This window comes from Pseudomyrmex gracilis, unplaced genomic scaffold (genome assembly GCF_002006095.1).
Source record: "Pseudomyrmex gracilis isolate BER0280 unplaced genomic scaffold, ASM200609v1 scaffold_125, whole genome shotgun sequence".
Lineage (NCBI taxonomy): Eukaryota > Metazoa > Arthropoda > Insecta > Hymenoptera > Formicidae > Pseudomyrmex > Pseudomyrmex gracilis.
This window is the reverse complement of record NW_018020709.1, coordinates 363,532-381,739: the sequence shown is the minus strand read 5'-3', so window position 1 is coordinate 381,739 and position 18,208 is coordinate 363,532. Positions and strand designations below refer to the sequence as shown.

The following is an 18,208-nucleotide window of genomic DNA, read 5'->3' as shown; positions in this document are numbered from 1 at the left end:
TTCACCATGTTCATTATCAATTATTGCTTTCGTAAAGAATTTTGTAAAATTTTCTTTCTCTCGAAGTGTATATTACATTAGATATGGCATTCGTACATGAAATATACGATCAACGTAAAAACGAATCTAAACGATTTCTCTATGTATATATATATATATATACGCTACATAAATAATACACGTTGAGATTGTGTAAATAAATGCGTTAAATGCGATTTGCTGCCGTAATTCATTTTGAAAAAAGAAAAAAGAAAACATCGAAGAGTCGTTATTAGTATCAGTACAAAGTCATACACAGTACAAAGATCGGCATTAAAAGAATGCAGAAACAATGACGCGACTAATTGAAAAACAATGCAATTCAGACTTTAGACCTGGCAGATGCGAAGGCATTAATAATGCCGATTATTCAATACAAACGCACAAGCGCAAACGCAAAATTCTGACTCGTTGAAATCGAAATCTGTATCGGTCGGACTTGTTAAAAAGCATCACTGAGAGACGTGTATTCGCTCGATCCAGAAAAAAAAAAAAAAAAAAAACAAACAATTATCTTTCTATTGTGCATATGTACAATATTTAACGAATTAAATGATACTGTTTTACATTCATATTCGCCTTTATCACAAGCATGAATATAGCTCGCGTCTAAGATTCTTCTAATCGCTTATTTTTTTTTTTTTTTTTTTGTACAGTATAAGTCACACACTCTTTAGTTCTTCGTTCTTTTTCACAATTTTATAAATTCTTGTGGTAAATTAGCAAATCTTTATAAAAGTAAACACATAATTTAAAAGTAATAATAACGCGTAGAAGCCTTTATTTTAAAAATACTGTATTTTTCTGTATTTTTTTTTTTTTTTTTAATTGCTCGATTCATTGCATCAAGAAAATAAATAACCCACTTCGTCTACGACATGTCTTCGGAACATACAAGTTGTTTTTACCACGCTCGGAATACTGTACATGATGATACAAATAAATCAGTAATGAATAAATGATCTAACAATAAGAGAAAAGATAAATGGTCAAAAATATATATATATATATGTGTGTATACATATATATCATCTATATACACGTAACATCTTTCTCTTTTTCATATACACACACGCGCGCAGACGCACATTTATTCACACACAACCTCTCACATCCTTTTCTTTCCCTAATTTCTCTCTCTTTCTCTTTCTCTCATGAAACAATGATATTTAAATTAGCTGCTAAAAGAAGCAATGATAAAAATAATATTAAAAATAAAATTAATATTATTAATGATGATATAATAATAATAATAATAACAGCGAGTCTTTCATAATTACACTCAACATTTAACAGTGGAAGCAATAAATACAAAATGAGAATGACAAAATGCTTTGTTTTTTTTTTGTTTTTTGTTTTTTTTGTTTGTTGGATGAGCGCTAGCTTTACAAAGGATCGCTCCGTTTATGGAAGATAGCATCGAATAAGATAATCGCCGCGAGATATAATTGTTCTACGAGCGATCCTTCGTCAAGTATGGTCAAAACTCGATTCACCGCGAATCGCTAATGTATTTTTTTTTTTTTTTTTGAATTTTTTGTATTTTTTTTAAATTCTTTTTTAAGTTGCAAATCTCGAGGAAGAGGTATAATCTTTTTTATTACGGTTTAGCTTTATCAGATTAGATTAGTTCTGTATCACTCGACGTCTTCGTGCTGAAACACATGAAAATCAAAGACGAGATCAGATCGTGACATCCGAGACGAGATACCGGGTTTCGGGTGTCTTCAACAAAAGCACATCGGCTACAAAAAGCAACAGCAAGAACTTTCGCGAATTCATTTAAAATGTCTTATCTTTTGCCTTGCACCAATCGTCGCATGTAAAACGTTTAAACCGCGCTCTTGAGAGATTGTATGTATACATGTATACTCGTGTGTGTTGAAAAACGTCGCGCGCTAAATATAAAACGATCTAACATCTCGTTGCGAATCATATCGCGCGAAGAACTTAAATACAACGTAATGACGTAACGACTTACGTTTCTCGCTTCCTTCCGCTCTCCGTTTCCTTCTTTCCTTTTTTCTGATCTTTTTTTTTTCTCTGGGTTTTTTGTCTGTTTTTTTTTGTTTTTTTTTGTTTTTTTGTAACTGATAATCGTGGGAAATAGATTCGTACTAATGCACATAAGTGATCGACTAAAAGTGATTAAGTAAGCTTTGACAGGCATAAAGCAGATTTACCTAGCATGATAGCCTCCATTATGGATAATCGCGTTTGTTGTTGCGCAGGATCGGTAGAAGGCTGTCATTTCTTTTTCGCTGGATTCCTCTGTGGTGTAGATGGTCTACCGGTTTGACCTGTGTTCATTCCTCCATACTGATACTTCGCTTTCTTTTCCGACGGCTTCAGGATCTGAAAAACAAAAACAAAACGAGAGACAAGTACGACGCGACAAAATGTGATGTGTTGCGTAAACGAGCAAGAGAGGCGAGAAAAAATCCGCTTTCCGTCAAATCACCTGAAAACTGCACATAAGGGTTTCGTCGACGCTCATCATTCCGCCGGCATTGTCGAACTCGCCGCAATAGTTCGGCGCGGAGAATAATGTAACGAGCTGCCGTTTGGCGAAGAATTCGTAACCGTCCTCGACGACTTGATGCGCTCTGCATATCAGATCCATGTCGTGACGATTCAAGAACTTGGATACAACATCCGGACCAAATGTAAAGGACACTCCTCTGTCGTTCTCGCCCCAACCCTGAATAAAAAAAAACAAAAAGAACGCGAGCAATTATGACAAACGTAATTGTCTTTAAGTTAATTAACGCTAATTGTCTTTAAGTTAATTAACAATACGTCAGGAGCGTGTGTCAATGAGGCGTGCTCCGCACACGTCACACAAGTGTTTCACACCTGAACGTCTTTGTCGGGATCGGACCACAAGAGATCACAGAGAAGACCGGTATCAGGTACATCAGTTGGACGCATAATTCTTCTGATTTGCTCCATTCCCTGAAACACGTTATAAACCATTGAGCTTTACACAATCTTTATCCGAAACTCTCATATCTGTTTAATTAACACACTTTTCGATACGTACATACATAAGAAACTATGAACGTCCTCGCGCGACTCGCGTAAATTACCTGTAGATCAGGACTGAGCCCGCCGTGGCAGCAAAAGATCTTCTCGTCGATTATCGCGGCTATGGGCAAGCAGTTAAAGCAATCCGTGAACGTCTTCCAGAGCTTGATGTTGTACCGTCGTTTGCACTCGTCGTAGAAACCGTATATCCTGTTTATGCTGGCGCATTCGTGATTGCCGCGCAGAAGAAAAAAGTTCTCCGGATACTTGATCTTGTAAGCCAGTAGAAGACATATCGTCTCCAGGGACTGCTTACCCCGGTCGACGTAGTCGCCGAGAAACAGGTAGTTGGCCTCGGGCGGAAAACCGCCGTACTCGAACAACCGCAACAGATCGGTGTATTGTCCGTGTATGTCGCCGCAGATCTTAAGCGGCGCCTCGAGCTCCAGAAGAATCGGCTGCTGCAGGAAAATCTCCCGGGACTTGAGACAGAGACCGCGCACCTCGGCCTCCGTCATGATTACGGTTTTGCCCGGTCGACATCCTCTGACTGTATATGCCCATAGAAATTTTTAACGTTTAATTGCAGGAGAGTTTCGCGAGAGATCAGAGAAGAAACCCCTCGTTAGTGCGGTAGGTTAGCAAAAACTCGCGTAGCGAAATATAAATTTTCTTTTTTGTTGAAAACATTTTTCCTCGTTGTTTCTCGACAATTACATTTGCAATTTTTGGCGACGTGAAATTACAAATAAAAGAAACAATATGGTTTCGCGTGTTAAGAAATTACCGAAACCATAAAATAAGAATTAAAAGAATTAAAAAGCAAAAAATACACAAAAGCGAACGAATACAACGTACAAGTTCGTTAAATTTCGTCAATACGATATGTGTGTCACACAGTTAATCTCAGATTTTCTCTCAGATGTTTTTATACACCGACGGAGGTCTATCTTTAACGTATATAAGAACACAGGCGGAATCTATCTCCGGAAAGATAATCGATAATGCCATTGTCATGTATAATTAGCGGCGCAACTTACAACACGCCGCATTATTATACTTATAATACGCGAAAACCCGCGTGTTACTTCTGCTGATGATTACTCGAGCGTGCGCGATAATGCTAATAATAATATCATTATTCTGTCAATTCTTCTCTCTCTCTTGTCGCGCGCGCGCGCGCGCCGCATCTCTATTCATACGCGCGCAACGTTCGCAATTTCGATTTGTCGCAGATAGGTAGGTTCGCGCAAATCGTCGAGGAGAACACAATAAGCGGGGAAAAATATGGCTGTCAGACACACGTGACGTTCTCTGTTCGAGTCGCTTTAAAACAAACAAATGTGTCTGATCGACAATGAGACGCGCCGAATGACGACGCGTTGTTTTTTTTTTGTCTACCGCACTAATGAGGAGTTATTGAAGTTGATCTATTTTTATTTTTGTATATATATGTATAATTCTTTTTTTTTCACAGGTACGAGCATAACTCTACTTTTTGGGGGCGTGGAAGACGATTAAAAATTCTGTCGGTTAAATTAGCCGTTCTCAGTAAGAAAAAAAAAAAAAAACAGGGGTGATAGAGACGAGAGATTTACGGTATTACAGAATATATAATTACGGTGGTTAGGCCTTATTTTCTTCTTTGCCTATTTTCGAGCACTTTGCACACTGTGGGTACAGTCACGGTACTTCCGGCGTGGTCTACGGTGGTATCGCATCGACTATAATAGCGTCAAAGGCGTGTGTGAAATATATATATTATACTTAGGTAAGCTCGTCCAAGGCAACGTGGGGAGAGAGAGAGAGAGAGAGAGATAAGACGGGAACAAACAAGATGTTTTTGGGGAGTTTTCTCTTGCGGAGAAAAAGAGAGGAAAAAAGAAAAACGGGCAAAAAGAGAGACGAAAGGGGGACAAAAAAACAAACAAACAAAGAGATCCATCTCCGAATGAATCGCGTAATACGACTCGACAAGACCTAGAGAATTATTCAACTATGGATTCTGAGTCGCAGTCTATGACGACGCTCTGGATGATTGAACTTTCCGCGGCTTCCTAAGCCCGTCGAATATCATAATCGCAACAAGGCACGCAACAAGGCACGAACGCGTGAGCGAACACAAATTTTTACACGTGTGGTGTTTGCCACGCGAATAGAAAATAAAACAAAAAAAATTTCGCGATCGCACGCGCGGTTTTACCCAAAAAAAATTAACGCCTGTAATTTTTAACTATCCTTAAATGTGTCGGCGAAATCAATTCAACACGCGCGCGTGTGTGTCCGTCGCGAGTATGTACCGAATAGTATATGTCCCGACGGACTAAATTGCTCTCAACATCCAAAGCGTTGAACAAGGAAAAAAAACGTCGAAAAAACAGGGAGAAACAGGTGATTTTAACAACAATCTGGTGCAAGATCATCTCTCTTTATGACGCTATGGATGTGTCGTCGTCGGTATGTTTATTTATAGGCGTTAAAAGGAAATTCACGGTACGGTTGAACTGGGCCGATACTGGTTTATTGGAAAACTGCATATTAGCAAGGTCACGGCGAGCCATAGAGCGGAGATGCAGAGATTCCGCCGCCCCTCCTCGGGGGGAGGGAGGAGGGGGACGAGGAAGAAACTATTGTAACTTCCACCGCGATACCGCGGAGAGAGCGAAGGGAGAAGAGACGGAGAACGTGTGTATTCCAAACTGGAAATATATGTCACTCTCCGTGAAAGCAGTTGAGTTGCTCAAAATAACTCACATATCGGATAAGTTGTAAAAACGAGTTTCTTCGACTATTCCGAAAATTACTCGACGCATCTCGCGCGTCAACTCTCGCGTGCTGATAAAAATTAAAATCTCTGTTTTATATTCACACACGCGCGTACTTGTCGCGATTTACACTATTAGTTTTTATACTTTCAAGATTATATAGAAATTATATTTCGCACGGGAGAAAAATTACAAATTAATAATTCGAAACGCGAAAGTGAATTCAGCTGGACAACATTTTGTCCAACAGCTTTTTCCTTCACGCGAGATCTCTCGACTACTTTTGTTACAAGCGCGCGTTTTAATGCGAAAGATTCTAAGATAGGCTCGCGATGTGCTCGATATCCGATAATTAAACCGGCTCGTCGTGCAGACTCTCTGAGCCTCTCGCTCTTCGTCACAAAGTGTGATGAGAAGAAAATGATAAATCATAAATAAACCTGTCCCTGAAGAAGTTAAAAATATAAAAATGGTGTACGATCTTGTTAGCGATTACTTTAGAGAGAGAGAGCGCGAACTTTATCTTGTCTCAGGGACACGCGACGGCGACGAGAACGTACGCCTCGTTACCGTAAAATTTTTTTTTCTCGCAGCGATGCCGAATATAATCCATCGCACTCGCGGAGTTTCGGATGATACACCGCCGGAATCGGGAAATCTAATTAAAACATCAGCACTGTGTTGTTTGTCGAGAGAAAACCGACAAAATCGCGATTGTATCTACGCGCGCGCGCGCGCGCGTTTGAACGCACTTTTTTTTTTTTCTGACGAGATAAAAGGATTCGAGATAATTCGCCTTTTGAGGCGGTTGAAAATAAATTTGTTTTATTCGTTCGACTCTCAAATTCTGTTAACACGTTTAAGAGCGACAAAAAAAAAATCCTCGACATTGTTATCACCGCGCGCGCAAAGTTAATTAACAATCGCTGTGTACGAACTGAAATCTGTCAATTTTTCTCACGTCTTTTTTTTGACGTTTTTAAACGTTACTTTGCACAAAAATTTCACATCAAACACGATCGTGTGTGTTGTTTCAAAAAATTGCATTGCGCTCTAAAACACATCTCGCAATTTCCTCGAAGAATAAATCAACAATAAAAACAAATAACGAACTCAATTGACCAATAGGTATATTTCTCAAAATTGCGTTTTAATCTAAAAAAAAATAATGAGTCTTTACCGGTAAAACAATTTACAAAGATAACGACGACTATTTCCGCGCGCTGATAAGATAATCCTTTTCGGTCAGAGACACTTTACCCCCCCCCCGTCGCCGGCAAATATCGCGCGCGCGATTCGAATTTGTGTTTTTAACACAAAAATATTCTTCGTCGAGATAATTTACGATTCTCCTGCGTGGAGAAGAGGCTGAAGAGGGGAAAGGAAGAGAGGAATATTTATCTTTTGAATAACAACGTGCCGAGCGGGAGATACAATCAAAGGCGCCACATGCACGTCGCGGCAAACACACCACGCAGTTTACAAAGCACAATCTATTAAAAAGTGTGTCGTCTAAAAGCGTGTGTGTGTGCGCGCGCTCCAAATGCTATATAATAACATTTACGCTAACAATTTTCCTTAACGCTTGCTCTACACAACAATCTACGTTGCTCTCGTCTGGATAAAAAATAAAAAAAAATAAAATGAATAAAAAATAAAAAGCATTTGATCAACCGGGCTACACGAATTGGGGAGGGGAAGAGGAAAAGGAAGGAAAAAAGAGGGAAATGTGACAAATATATCGAAGACGTGCGTCGATGGATTCTCGCAGAGATAAATTGGAATTCAAGAGGGCTATTTTGCGAGCACTCGATATATCTCAATGACACTCGGAAGGTTTCTTTGACACACCGGAATTGTGTAAACACAATCTTGTCTCGGAAGTTCCAACACTGACGACAAGAAGATGCGGTCGCGATGGAGGATCGATGACCGAGAGGAATATAAAGAGAGCCGCGAGCGAGAGAGGGATCACACTTACGTGCGGGATCACACAGTTTCTCCACTTGAAAAGTTATAAGAAAACAAAGAGAGAGGGAGAGAAGGAGATAAGAAAATCGGATCGAGAGCGAGCGGGTGGGTAAAAGCACGCGGCGAGACATCGGAGAAGCATAATTGCGGCCCGTGTATTTTGCTGGCACAAACGCGCGCATTTAGCATTTTATAAACGTGGCCTATGTCCTAAATGTCATTCCCCGTTTTTTTTTTTTTTTTTTTTTTTAACGCAACCTTAAACGTCAAGTTTCTCGAAAAACGTGGAACACGCGAAAGACGTGTTTCACCTTTTGCAAGCGGCATTTGAACTAAAAATTGTAAACAAAAAACATCAGCGAAACAACAGCATTTAACGCGCTTAATAACCCCGCCAAATGAGATTATCGAGATTTCTTATCTTTGTGCGTTTGCAAATTTACCCGAGTCGAAATTTAGCGTCTACATCGAGCCTCAATTTTTCTTTTTTTTATGTAAGAGTAAGAGAGAAAGTAGATCCTACTTTGACGCTGCTGTACGTCCGAAATTTCCTTTTTTCCTGCTAAAGTTTTAAAGTAGGGTTCAATTCTCATATCAATCTGCGCATTGCAGGCTCTGATAGGCTCAAAGTAGGAGTAAGAAAAAAAGTAGATGCTACTTTGACGCTGCTGTACGTCCGAAATTTCCTTTTTTCCTGCTAAAGTTTTAAAGCAGGGTTCAATTCTCATATCAATCTGCGCATTGCAGGCTCTGATAGGCTCTGATATAGGCTCTGATAGGAGTAAGAAAAAAAGTAGATGCTACTTTGACGCTGCTATACGTCCGAAATTTTCTTTTTTCAAAAATTGAGGTTCAATGTAGACGCTAAATTTCGAATCGGGTATATCGAAATGCGAACGCGACGGCCACGTTTAATAAAAAAAACCGCGCGGTGCCGAGCAAATCGCGTGGTACGCGCACATGCCGGATATATATAGCGGAGGATCGTAATATATATATAACAATACTAACAAAATACAGTCGGGAAAAAAAGCTTGACTCCAAAGAGAAAGCAAAGCCGGGAGAACACGCGCGCGCGCGCGAGAAAACTTGAAGCAGCGCGGACTTGAGCGCAGCAAAAAGCAAATCAAAAAAAAAAAAAAAAAAAAAAATCACAATCCAACATTCTCCGTCAAATGAACGAGCTGCTGCTACTCGAAAACGGAACCAGCCAGAGTCTGTGTGTGTGTGTGAATTGGATTTTCTTCTCGAGTCCTCGCTGCTTTGAAAAAAGTTTTTCGCGCGTTTTTCGATTCGACGACACAAGTCAAAGAAACGCAATTCAGCTCTCTACGTTTTTCTGGGGGGAAGGGGAAATAAAAAAAAAAAAGGAATTCTTTTTTGTTTCTTTTTTTGCTGTGTTTACGGAAATTTGATGCTGGTGGATTTATTGTTGCTTGTATAGTAGTTGCGTACCGACGAAGTCTGACGAGAAAATATCTTTTAGCTTGGCTTTCTTCTGAACCTGGTCTTTCTGCGTGTGGTATACTTTACCCGCACAAGAAGGGGAGATTCCCGCATTCGTGTAGCATGAGAGAGAAAACAAACAAAAAGAGATTTTTTTTTTTCCGTTTCCTTCTGCGCCTGAGAGAGAAGTGAACGAGGATGAAAAATCATGATAGAGCGCTATGGTCAGCGGCGTAAAAGGGCGAAGGGGGCGGGTGATGCGACGGCAGGTTGCGGGGGAGAAGATAGGGGGAGGGGGAGGGGGGAAGGAGAGACTCTTTAAGTCTCGTGTGTGAGAGACGATGTGAGACGATGAGTACTGAGACGATATGTACGCTGAGAGGGAAGTGGAAGAACGTACATGAGCGAGAAACAGTAAAATAGAGAGAGAAAAAGAGAGAGAGAGAGAGAAAGAGAGAAAGAGAAAAAACAAAAAGAAGAGGGAATGAGAGAGAAAAATAGACATAGCGGAACTCAGAACGAGAAAGACAGAATGACGAATAGAGTCCCTTTAAGTTTTACAAACGATTCGTGTATGTGCCAAGGGACTGCGACGTATCGACGACGACGACGACGACGACGACGACGACGACGACAAATGATAACGATGACCGCAACAATCCGACGTAGTAGTACGGGCGAGATCGATAGTCTTCTTAGTCTTATTTTTTTTTTCTTTTTTTCTTTCCAATCGACTGTCGCAGAAAATCCGTGCGGCAATGCGGCATAAAAGCGGAGAAATGACGCGCGGTGAGGAAGAGAGAGCACCGCGTCACGACTTCTCTCTCTCTCGCGATATACGCTCTCGACAAAATGAAAGAAAGGAAGAAAAAGAAAAGAGAGAGAGAGATAGATAGAGAGAGCGAAATAGAGAAAGGTCCGCGACGCGGATCGGATTTTGTCCGGGATCTTTATCGCGCGACGATGGGTGAAACGAGAGCGAGCGAACGATCGAGCGATCAAGCGAGCGAACGAACATACGTGCGTACGTAAAAACACGACGACGTAAGCGACGAGTTGCGTTCGAGAGAAAACCGAAGGCAGTCGGTCGACTTCGCGTCCGAGTCCCGGGTTTTGCGTCGCGTCGCCGCTTCGCGAAATTCCTGAGGCTGTCGCGCAACAAACGAAATGACAAAATCGCGTCTGATTGACGCGCGACGCGATTTCCGCGTTTTTTTCGCGCCGGTTGCTACGTCGCAATCACATACCTTCCAGTAATCTTTGTATCAAGTTGTCGATATTCAAGTCCACATCCGCCATTTTTTCCTGCCACTGAGCGACTGGCCCGATGTTCGCGAACTGGCTCGTATCCGACTCGTAGCCGCGCGCATTTGCACCGCCAATGCGAACACGGCAACAACATTCACATTGATGTTTGCTTACGCGAGACGTGTGTACGCGCCCCGTTTATCGACTGCCGATAGAAAGAGAACTCTCTTCTAAGACCGGATCCGCAATGCGGTCGCACTTGCGAAAGCGGCCAAACAAAAATCCCCCAGAATCGTGTCCACTGATTGGGTGCGTTCAGACAACTCAACAGTTGCAAAACGGTTGAGAGATAATCACTTCTGATTGAATCATACTTTTGGAACCGCAGCAGATTTTGAAGAATAGTCCTATCATAAGTGATGATCTCTCAACCGTTGAGTGCAACTACCCGTGGATACGCGCCGGCTTAAGATTAATTAATAAGATCCGTCTACAATGGAAAGTTGTAGACCGTAATAGTAAGAAATTGACCAATCACAGGCAAAGTACAGAAGAATAATCGATTGTGATTTGTCAGTTTCTTACTGTTACAGTCTAAAACTCTCGATTGTAGACGACCCTTTACGAGGAGGAAAAGCTATTAGGCTTTAGTATTACATTTGTCGTACGGACAAAGATTTTAAATAAATTGATTGGCTATCAAATAGAGTTCTTTATAAAGCTCTATCTGATAACCAATCAACGTACTTAAAATCGTTGTCGTACGACAAATGTAATATTAGCCTTAAGCCTATGTCACACTACGGATTGGGATTGAGATTGGATTGAAACTTGACCAATCAGAAGAAAGAAAACCAATCCTAAGTTTGGTGATCTTCGCTCTGATTGGCCCCCAATTGCAATCCTAATCTCAATCCTAATCCGTAGTGTGACATAGGCTTTATAGAGGGCCGTTCTCAGTCTTCTCTCTAAGGCTGGATCCTCATGCAGACACTGGCGCTTTGACATCAAACGTTGATTGGTGAAAAGCGGATGGTGAGGGGTAAATGGCAGCCCTAATTTACCCTCACCACCTGCTCTTCACCAATCAACGTTTGACGTCAAAGCGTCGGTGTCTGCATGAAGATCCAGCCTAATGCTGATAATTAACAATCAATCGCAGCCAATAATTTATAAACGGAAATGTGAAAGAAATTTCTCTAGAATTGTTTACATTTATACCAAACCGTACGTTGGCAACATTGGCGTCGCGCGACTAGCGCCGAGCGTGTCTTTATTAATTTTTTACAAATGGCGACGTACGTTGAGGCACGGCGTGTCGTATAACCCGTCGAGAGGCTGGTCGTCGAGCTGTTTTATTAGCACGTGTTTTCAAACGAACACCGTCGAATCCGACGTGGCCGTCCGCAATAATGGGAAACGCGATGGCAGCATCCGCACCACCTCCTCCATCACCACCGTCGCCACCGTATCCCGGCGCGATGCCGAATTTAGAGAAGCCGGAATCGTCGACGAACGTTTACGCGCCTGCCGAAACGCCCGTTCACGACACCAATCCGGGCACCATCGAGGATCTGCACAAAAAGTGCAAAGGTACGTAACATCAATAAAGCGCGTATCACGAATTTTTTGCATAACTTTGTCTTCGCGATGTTTTTTTTTTTAATTTATCACAGATAAACCTTTCTGTCACGCACGTGAGATCCTCGACGAGTAACAATTAATACATGGATTTTTTCTGTTCAGATGTGCCTCACCGCACGATTTGTCTTGTGTTGAAGCGCAAGAGGAAAATTTTTATATTTGATTTTGCTTATTATGTGCAAATAAAAATCGTTTTTCTTTGTCATTTTTTGATTGACACTATTTTACTATCGCATTTTCTAACAATGAATTGCCTTAACAGTGTGTCATGATATGTAGTACATGTGTATGCTTGTAACACGTAACGGTTTAATAATATGTATATGTAATATATTTAATATGTATATATAATATATAATATATGTATATATAACACATGTATATATAATATATGTATATGTTATATATTCATGTTTTTCTTTGCAGATATATTTCCTATGAATTTCGAAGGAGCAAAATTAGTAGTAAATAAAGGTTTGAGCAATCATTTTCACATTTCTCATACCATTAATATGAGTTCCAGTTTGATGACATCTGGATACAGGTAACAGAAATAAGAATTAACAAAAATTCAAAACCTCTATATTTGGCCTGTTCTTTGTTTCTGAACTGTGTTATATTTTTCATGCAGTTAAAATAAAGAGAGTCATATAAAATTGTTTTAGAGAGAAAGGGAAAGAACAGTCAGTGCGGAAACAAAGAACAAACGTGTTATATTTGTCATAAGGCGAATTATTTTATTTAAATTTTTGTCAGGTTTGGAGCAACTTATGTCGGCACCAAACAACTATCACCTTCAGAAGCGTATCCCGTATTGTTGGGGGATATTGATCCAAGTGGAAATCTTAATGCCAATATTTTTCATCAGCTGTCTAGGTTGAAAGGGAAATTGGCAGCGCAAGTTCAGAGAAACAAATTCACAGCTGTACAAATGACAGCTGATTATCGTGGCGATGCCTATACTTGTTCGTTAACATTAGGCAATCCTGACATTCTTAATTTGTCTGGTAATTTGATAACTTAGGAAATAACAAATATATAAAACACTTCTTTGTGTTTTATTTATAAATTAAGCGTTTTAAATATATCTTCAGGTGTTATGGTGTTGCATTATCTTCAAAGTGTGACGCCATCGCTTGCATTAGGTGGTGAGCTTGCGTATCAACGTGGGCCTGGTGTACCAGGTGGACAGATCGCTTTATTATCCGCCGCGGGAAGATATACAAATGGCAACTCTACGTTCAGCGGAAGCATAAGTAAATTGATGAATATGTTGACACACTTCCTATAACATATTTCTCGCAATTGTGTTTTCGTTTTCTAACTAAATATTCCTTTAAGGTCCTTCCGCTTATCACCTCTGTTTCCACCAAAAAGCTAGCGAGCAACTACAAGTAGGTGTAGAATTAGAAATCAATGCGCGAATACAGGACGCAACGGCAACGATCGCCTATCAGCTCGACTTACCTAAAGCAGATTTAGTGTTTAAAGGTGCTGAAACTTAGTACGAGAGGATCTCTGGATATATAATAATAATCTGATTTTTTCAAATTTCTAATTCGTGATACGTTGCAGGTAGCGTAGATACAAACTGGACAGTAGGAGCTGTTTTAGAGAAGAGGTTACAACCACTGCCGTTCTCATTCGCGCTCAGTGGCATGCTGAATCACAGCAAGCAGCAGTTCACACTGGGTTGCGGCATGATTATCGGTTAGGTGCGATTATGCGCGACTCGCGCATATATCCAAAGGAACTTGGGAACTCTGCTTTCTCTGTGCACAGTCGGACTGTCATGTAATTTTAATGTCTCCCACCTGTCACATCCCTTTTTGACTCGTGTTGAGTGTTATTTTGATTAAAAGAATTTGCCGGTTTAATTGTTTTTTGTACATCTGTGTAATAATTTTGTCGTTGGACTCTTGTTAAATTATCTTTTTTTTTTTTTTTATTATTCTTTTCGTGACAAATATTCCACGTAGAGATACGCTTCGGTAGGTATGATGATAAATTTTTTAACGAATACTAACATTGCGCATGTTACACAAAGTCCTTAAAATCGATTTGGAGCGACAAATATAACAAATACACAAACTACGAGCGTTTTTTTTTAAACAAATAGTTATAGTTTGCGTATTGTGCGTTATATTTGTCGCTCGAACTAAATCAACGTCATTGAATATCTCAATATGTAGAAAAAAAAAAGGGAGAAAGGGAAAACCTAGAAAAAATAGATTTATTATTGCTTAACAGTTTGGAAAATAACACTTTATCATATAAAGCGTTATTTTTTAAGTTTAACTAATTTTCTGGAATTGTTTGCAACAAATAGTAAAAATATATACGTAATGTATACACGATCCAACTATGTATAATTTTAGCATTTATTCACAAGTTTCTTTGTCAACAAATACAAATGCATTTATTATACAAATCATGTACAGACTTTCTTATATTTTGCACACTCGGCAACACGCTGATTCGTCGAGTGATTCGGCGGAGCCTTCCCTCAACGAATCGGTATTATTGCCAAGTGCGCATATAAATTTCTGTACATGTCAGTCATGTACTTTGATAATTTTTTATTCACGAATTGCGATATGTACAAAATTGTTTTTTTTTTTTTGTACATATTCAAAATTTAATTCATACGTTTATTATTACTCGCAGCAAAATGTGTAATGTTTCTCTTTTGCTCACGCGATGTCGTTAATCGGCGGAGTAGTAGTCGTATCCGCGGCATGTACAGGAGAATTATATTCTCTAATTGTATATGTTGTGTAAAGAATTAATTTTAAAACTTCACATATGTGTGAATTTAAGTAGGAGATGATTGTTCGGTTTGTCGGAGTTTGAGCAGCAGCGTGTGCGAAGTAGTTTCTTGCTCTTTGTTCTGATTGTACGCAATTTGATTTTTGTAAGTACGACAGAATGAAAACTTGTGTATATTGTTGAAGAAAAAAAAAAAAAAAACTAATGTACAAAGAACGTTTTAAACCCCGTTATTCTGTAGACCATGTGTGTAAGAAGATATTTCTCCACAAGTGGACGCGCAGTGACGGTTTGCTTCTAGTTGAATGGAGGTCGGGAGTTTCTGAGGTCGCAGCGCGCGCAATCGCGAGTTCACTTCCCAGAGAAAACAATAAGCAATTAGCGCGAGGATCATTAAAAGCTCGAGGTGAACGCGGGGGCGCGCGCATGGTGCGTATGATGTGACCATAAAGGTCAAACTCCCTTTTCTCGCAAACTTAGAACATGTGTGTACACACATATGTTTTAAGCTTGCAAAGAATATTTTATGCTTTTATCTCTTTTGAGGTGTGAAATTACTTAATTAATAGTATATTGATATTGATATATTTTTCTCTGTAAAGGTGAGTATTTAAAAATTATATAATTATATGTAACGTATAAGAGAAAAATGATTTTTTAAATTTTAACTAAAGACATTGTGTTTAATTAGAATTAAAAGAATTGTGTGTTTATCGCAAAACTTAAGCAGGTCACGTGTCGCAATAATCGCGGAACATTGTTACGTTCAAGAAGTTCGAATTCTCATCAGTGATTTGAACGCTCCGCGAGATTTGAGTTTGTTTATATGAAACTTACTTACTTGAATGTAGAAATGCACATAAAATCTTTAAGAATGCACAGTTCAAATATATTTCTAAAAATTAGTTAGTTTAGTTTATTTTGTGCGTGTTCTAACTTTATTTAAGTAAGTTCTTATGTTTGGGTAAGGTTTTTTCTTATCGGTATGTTATATATTAATTTATAAAACTCGACAACCGTATGAAAATACCGCATGTGTGTTTTTAAAAATAAAACGAGGGAATATTTTTTTTTTTTTTACAGAACGTCGGCTCTTGAAAGAAGAAAGGATTATTTGGAAAAGTAAAACGCACACTTGTGAGGAGGTATGCGCGCATAAATATTTTCATGAAAAAAAAAACTCGGCAAAGTACTAAGACTCACGCGTATGTACGTATATCATGTGGGTCAGTTATAATCAATTGGTGGGTGAATGAATGAACGATCGATCGTAAGAATCGGGCGAATGAATGGACAGGCTTGTCCTTGACAGCCGAGTATCTGTAACCTGACACCGGCGAAACAGTCGCTGCCGCTTTGCTTATAGTTTAGTTTCGCCGACCCTGTAAACAATCTTTCCCTTCCTTTATGCGTCACAGTATACGATATATAAAGAGCGCATAAAGTACATAGAGCACTTCCGGCCCTAATTTTTCTTTAATGCGTAATTAATGTATAATTATATCAATGCGTAAAAGAATGAGCGTTTTCCCCCGTGCTATGCTACGAAGAATATATATTTACTTAATATGATTTTAAAAGAGAAAATTTTGAGCAAAACCTCTTTGGAAACAAATACCGATTGGATACATTTTTTAAATTGTTGTTTCGTTCAACGTGCTTTACTCGCCGTAAAAAATACGAATTAACACGTACATCTCTCAATATCTCTCTCGTTAAACTCTAGTTCTCTTTTCGTCGAGATCTTTTCGGCATATGAGCATAAAATTTAATAGATATCGACCGATTGGAAAAAAAAATTGAACCATTAATCGACAATACGGACTATAAAATCGGTTCAAGAGCGTCATCAATTTTCTTTTTTTTTTTTTAAGGCGCGAGGCGGCGCGAGTAAATAAGACAGCGCGATAAAATTACACTCTCGGCGGTGCATAAATTCCAGGCAGCGAGTCGGCGAACGGTGCAGTGTGAAACGCGCACAGGAGCCGGCCTCGAGACGAGCAAGCGGCGCGACGGCCACCGGTTGAAGGAGGAGGAAACGAAGAAGGGGTATACGGGGTGGGTCACTAGCCGGCCTCCCCCCACCCTCTTGCACTGATAAGGAAAACCGCGCGCCGCAGTATAGATGGGTATAGAAAACCTACGCGCGCGCGCGCGATAACAAACAGGCCAGCGCGTCGCGCCGCGCACCGACTTTACTACTCCCCTGTACTTTTCTCCGGTATGATTCGCCGCGCAGCCCCCACCTCCAGTCAATGCCTGACATGAGGTATCACCTTCTCCCTCTTCCGCGACTCTGTGTTTCACACACAACCACCGCTTTCGTATCGGTTATATATGCGCGCTCCTTCTCTTCCTCGCGACCCCGCGACCCGTTCTCTCTTATTCCTCACTCGAGAATGCCCGCCCGCTCGCCCCCTTTCGTCCATCTTTGTTCATCTTCGCGGTGTTCTCGGTCTTACCCTCGTGCGCTCCTTGCGTGCAAGCGCTCGCCCGTCAGCGCGAACTCGCGCATTTTGCCTCGGCCGTTCGCGTAGCTGCAATTGCCCCGTTCATTTTCCGTCTCTCCTTCGCTGCACTCCCCTTCTTTTCTTTCTCTCTTTCTCTCTTTCTCTCTTTTGTGTTTTGCCGTTCTTTTTTCTTTCTCCGTCTCTCTTTCCACACCCTCTCTCACTCCGTCTCTCTCTCTCTCTCTTCCGTCGCTTGCTCCGCAAGCGCTTTTGCTCTATGTACATAATATACACGAGTCTCGTTCTCGATCATAGAGCAGTGGCGCGGGTTCTCGTATAGCAAGCAAAAGCCGGATCTTAATTTTCGTCTAGTCGCCGATCGGTATACACGCACATCGCTCCTTTCTTTTCCTCATTCTCCCTCTTTCTCTGTTTTAAACCACATTTTTTTTTCACGCGCAAAACGGAAGAGGACGATACACACGCGTATATAGTTCTCCACAAGTGAGGAAGATATATATATATATATATCAGGACACACAGCCGTCACATCCTCCTCTTCCTCTTCTTCCTCATCGTCGAAGTGTCAAGTCAAAACTCTCGTACGGACGAGATGCAAACTTCAGATTGAAGTAGCAGTAGCTGAAACGAGGGAGAGAAAGAGAGAGAGAAAGAGAACTTACGACAATTGGCTGAAGGATACCAATTTGCAAATCTCTCGATTTTTCTGAGAGGAGAAAAAAAAGTGATATCGCGTGAGATGAAGAGAAGAAGAAGCGACGACGACGGCAAGCCGGCCACCAAATATCGACATCGGGAATATTGTGAGTACCACTGTTTTTTTTTTTT

The 18,208-nt window shown here is 40.4% G+C and overlaps 3 protein-coding genes across 8 annotated transcripts in view; 2 read left to right on the top strand and 1 right to left on the bottom strand.

Moving 5' to 3' along the window:
- Window positions 1-848: 848 nt before the first annotated feature.
- LOC109856602 (serine/threonine-protein phosphatase PP1-beta catalytic subunit-like) lies at window positions 849-10,632 on the bottom strand. Of its 4 annotated transcripts, XR_002250400.1 has the most exons (7): window positions 10,496-10,631; window positions 9,258-9,329; window positions 3,129-3,616; window positions 2,896-2,994; window positions 2,501-2,740; window positions 2,223-2,394; window positions 849-1,694 (listed from the first exon to the last, which is right to left on the bottom strand). XR_002250400.1 is itself a non-coding variant. In XM_020432055.1 (6 exons), exons 1-6 carry the CDS (start codon window positions 10,545-10,547, stop codon window positions 2,287-2,289), a joined length of 1,059 nt encoding a protein of 352 aa, XP_020287644.1. In that variant the 5' UTR covers window positions 10,548-10,632; the 3' UTR covers window positions 849-2,286. The 4 variants fall into 4 exon arrangements, 1 of the variants encoding a protein (XP_020287644.1); XR_002250401.1 differs by lacking the exon at window positions 9,258-9,329 and having other exon boundaries at window positions 10,496-10,629; XR_002250402.1 differs by lacking the exons at window positions 9,258-9,329; window positions 10,496-10,631 and adding an exon at window positions 4,688-4,790.
- A 1,141-nt stretch (window positions 10,633-11,773) lies between these two features.
- Window positions 11,774-14,017, top strand: LOC109856596 (mitochondrial import receptor subunit TOM40 homolog 1-like). Its single transcript, XM_020432043.1, has 6 exons — window positions 11,774-12,089; window positions 12,567-12,684; window positions 12,897-13,147; window positions 13,235-13,396; window positions 13,482-13,631; window positions 13,716-14,017. The coding sequence occupies exons 1-6, from the start codon at window positions 11,909-11,911 to the stop codon at window positions 13,853-13,855; spliced, it is 1,002 nt and encodes a 333-aa protein (XP_020287632.1). The 5' UTR covers window positions 11,774-11,908; the 3' UTR covers window positions 13,856-14,017.
- A 3,436-nt stretch (window positions 14,018-17,453) lies between these two features.
- The window catches only part of LOC109856590 (box A-binding factor-like), a 74,608-nt gene continuing 73,853 nt past the window's right edge, over window positions 17,454-18,208 (top strand). For all 3 annotated transcript variants that reach the window (XM_020432032.1, XM_020432031.1, XM_020432035.1), the window contains exon 1: window positions 17,454-18,183. In XM_020432032.1, the coding sequence (XP_020287621.1) occupies window positions 18,120-18,183 (64 nt within the window). In that variant the 5' untranslated portion in view covers window positions 17,454-18,119. The remainder of the gene's footprint in view (window positions 18,184-18,208) is intronic.